Genomic DNA, 4,036 nt, shown 5'->3' with positions numbered 1-4,036 from the left:
AGAGTTTAACATGTCTTTTAAAAAAATAAACAGAAACCAAAATCTGGATAGATGAAAGAGAAATTCTGCCACCATGCCGCTATGTGACCTAGATTCGCTGTTTACGTTCTCTGGGCACCTGGGCCCTGACCAGTGTGGAAATTGAATGGGGAAATCTCTAACAAGTCTTCCAGCTCAAATATTCATGATGTTCCTAACAGCTTCTGTCTAGAATTTATTATTCTCTTAGCTACTTTAGCCTATTCCTGAATTAACTTTATTTCTTAATTATAGTCAAAAGAGCTTTCTCACAATCTTGTAATGAGACTTGTGTTCTACTTTCTAAGTTATCATTAGTGAGCTCAGGAACACTGACCACATCTCAGTGGTTATCACACCCAGCTTCCTTTACATTGTACAACCGGTACACTTTCACATTTTATGTCATCATAGCAACTGGTTGGCTTCATTGAACTCACAATAAAATTGTCCCATCTGCCCTGCGGGATCTCTGAGCAATCAACAGTCAACCTCTGTGGCCACCAGGGGTACATGGCGACTCTTAGAGAAGGAGGGCATGGCGAACGCTTTTACAAACTGGAACTGAGGCACTGGAGGGGTATATATCCCCTTCACATGTATCACCCTAAATGGGAGCCGTGAGAAAAGCACACCACTCTGTGACAGAAGTAGCTGAGGCTTAATCCCTGAGTGAAAAGCCCTTAAACTGTATCAGGCAAACAGAATCGGCATGCACAGAGAAGCTCGGACGAGACCTACCTAAGGATTTCTCATCCATATGTGCTAAGGCCAGACTTTCCATATATGTAACCAAGGTTTCAAACACGAACTGTTCTACCAGAGACTCTTCTTCCCTGTAAAATACAGAATATGATCCTCACATAAGAAAACAATAAAGCAGAAATGACAAGGACAAAAAGTAATGTTAGCAAACAATACACACATTAATTAAATTTATTCTTAAAAATAACTCAAATGTTTTACAATATAAAACAACCTGTCCTGGCCAAGTGGCTCAGTTGTTTGGAGCATGTTATGGGTTCGATTCCCAGTCAGGGTTGCGGGTTGGGGCACGTATGGGAGGCAACCAATCAATATTTCTCTCACATTGCTGTTTCTCTCTCTCCATGAGGATTAATGAAACAAAACAAAAACATAGGACAACCTAAAATACTTGTGAAAGAAGAAAACTTCCCAAATACTACATAAACCAAAAAAGGAAGCACTGGCTTTTTCTCTGTACATGAACCCCCTCCCCTTATATCTGCAGTTGCTCATAGCACGTAACCTGAGAACTGCTTTCTGACCACACATCCACACACATCATTAAAATTAAATGTAGTATAAAAAAAGATTAGGTATCACATTTATATTCTTTTAAAGGAATTTTAAAAGCTTTCAACCTATCCAAAATCAAGTCAACACCAAGAGTTAACTCTAAACCTCTTAAATGCATATCAATCAAGTACATGTAAATAATTAATTCCATCAGCAATATCTTTGGACCACCTACCTACACATAAACTCATGGGTTGGCCAAAGATGTGAGAGGGTGCAGGCCAGGCTGAGGGGACCCTCCGACCCCATGCACGAGCTTCGTGCACCGGTCCTCTAGTTGGAAAGTAATCCTAGATTTCTAGTTCTATCTCTAATGATCAAGTACATGTAAATAATTAATTCCATCAGCAATATCTTTGGACCACCTACCTACACATAAACTCATGGGTTGGCCAAAGATAGAAGCCATATCTCTCACTGAAAAATATGTTCCTTAATAACACTGGACAGGTCTAGGCACTAAGTCTCAGAGAAAACTAAGAATAAAAAGTTCTAGTTGTGGAAGCAGTGCTGGGTCCCTGCACACCTACTGGGAAGGAGTACTTTCCTGGAACAAAAAAACCCAAGAGTGTTGCTGGCAAATGGGGAGGACTAAAAACAAGAATTTCAAATTAGTATTTGGTTTGGCAAAAATATCTGAAGTTCTTTTTTAATTTGCATCCCAGGAGGGGGCAGGGCCTCTCAGGGTTCCACAAGGTACACATCTCCCCCAATGTTGAACACCCAAATGTGACACTGAAAATAAAAGATACTACAAATAAATGAATGGTTTGGGCAAAGACATGGAGGGCAAGATGAAAAACACAGGCATCAGCAAGCAAACTGGCAAAACTAGAAGCTTCATTTGGAAGAGCAATTTGTGATGAGACTGCAAAAGTTGGAATTGAAATATAGAGGCCTCTGAAGATCAGACTAAATACAAGTGTTTTTATCTTAGCAAAATCAGTTAAAGTAAGCATGTAGAAAAATGACATGACAAAATGATACTCTAAAACTGGGCTCTCCAAAGGTGTTCAAAACAGTTCATTAACATACAGAAAGAAAACATTAGAACTTGTATTTATATTATTCAACATGTAAGATCTCAAAAAATTGATCTCTCAGGTAACTTTCCTCAAAGAATCACTTGGATGTGATTAAATTTCTGGTTTGGAGAGGTAAGAGAAGTTTCATTATCCTTTTGGAGCACTTACCTAGACAAATGGTTACAGTCCAACAATTGAGAAAAAGAAACAGAAGACCAAACAAGGACAAAGGGAACACCCAAGAGAAGTGTCAAGGAGGTCCAGACAAGAAAGTCAAGCAGGGATCCAAAAAAGAGACATGCTGGCAGCCGTCTCCACAAGGATACTATGGTATGGGTTTTGGACCTGGACAGAACAGCCAGGTGAGCCTAATACTAATTCTTCTGTTTGGGAATCCAGGCCTACCAGGACCATGTACTTGAAAATTTTTCTCCTGCTCATGTTGAGCCTGGATCAGCTAACTGTGGGATAAATCATCTAATTTAGCCCACAAGAAAATAGTGCTGTGGCCTGCTCCTGATAGACAGGGGTAAGACACTGGGAACTGAGAGGTATACAGAAATTAAAGGGCAGTCCATACCCTTTGACTATATTTCTCTCAGATGTCAAGTGCTGGTTTACTTCCTACCATTTCTGGACAGCTCTGCTTCCCAGGACTAATGATGGACCTTGTCAATGTACTGTATTTCCTTGGAACATGCTCCTGAAATCTCTCAGAAAAGTTGAAGTCAGTTTCCATTCATCAGAGAATCTCCTAGGATCCTTCACCTAAAAGTGAAAACACTGCCACATGCTTACACAGTTGTGTCTATGCTTTCTGATCTCCAAACCTCAAAAGTACAGCCTTTCAGGTTCAAATAAAACAAAAAAGAAGAGCAAGGGAACAAGTAACATAAAAGGAGACTGATTAAATCAGGGCAAGATAGCTTCTAAAATATTGATAATACTCTACTTCTTAACCTAGGTAGTAAGCAAAAACTTCTTTTATCATTATTATTCTATAAAATTTGCAAATTTTAACAGAGGTACAATTAATATGAAACATCAGTTTCAGGTATACTGCATACTGATTCAATATTGTATAAATAAATAAAAATTATCATCAAAATAAGGCTATGAAATATACAACACCATACAGCTACAAAATGTTTTCTTCTGTAATGGGAAATTTTAAGATCTATTCTCTTAGCAATTTTCAAATATGCAATACAAATATGCTGCAAACTTTCATCAAACCTTTCAAGGTCCAAAAACCTCAAATAAACAGCAGCTGGCCTCAGCATGCCTTGTATCTCAGGATGAGTGGCTAAAGACTGATATAATTGGCGACCAGTCTCAATTTGCATAGTAACTCCCCTCAGGTGTCACAACCTTGGCATTAAATATTGGCCAGTCTGGGCCTGGGACGAAGCTTCAATGAAGCAGCCACAAGCCTGGCACAAGTGGCAGCTTCCTCAGCTCACATCAGGTGCCCACCAAAGGGGCCCAAGCAGAGCACCCGAACCACTATGCTCAATTAATATTCGACAAAGGAGGTAAGAACGTACAATGGAGTCAAGACAATCTCTTCAATAAATGGTATTGGGAAAATTGGATAGATACATGCAAAAAAATGAAACTAGACCACCAACTCACACCATACACAAAAATAAACTCAAAATGGATAAAGGACT

The 4,036-nt window shown here is 39.3% G+C and overlaps 1 protein-coding gene across 1 annotated transcript in view; it reads right to left on the bottom strand.

Moving 5' to 3' along the window:
• PRKDC (protein kinase, DNA-activated, catalytic polypeptide) overlaps positions 1–4,036 on the bottom strand; it is a gene marked incomplete at its 5' end in the record, with an annotated part of 202,177 nt that overhangs the window by 133,013 nt on the left and 65,128 nt on the right. The window contains 1 exon segment of the mRNA XM_015568649.1: positions 760–854. Within this exon segment, the coding sequence (XP_015424135.1) occupies positions 760–854 (95 nt within the window).

The sequence above is a fragment of the Myotis davidii genome, unplaced genomic scaffold (genome assembly GCF_000327345.1).
Source record: "Myotis davidii unplaced genomic scaffold, ASM32734v1 scaffold452, whole genome shotgun sequence".
Lineage (NCBI taxonomy): Eukaryota > Metazoa > Chordata > Mammalia > Chiroptera > Vespertilionidae > Myotis > Myotis davidii.
This window is presented reverse-complemented; position numbering and strand designations above follow the sequence as displayed.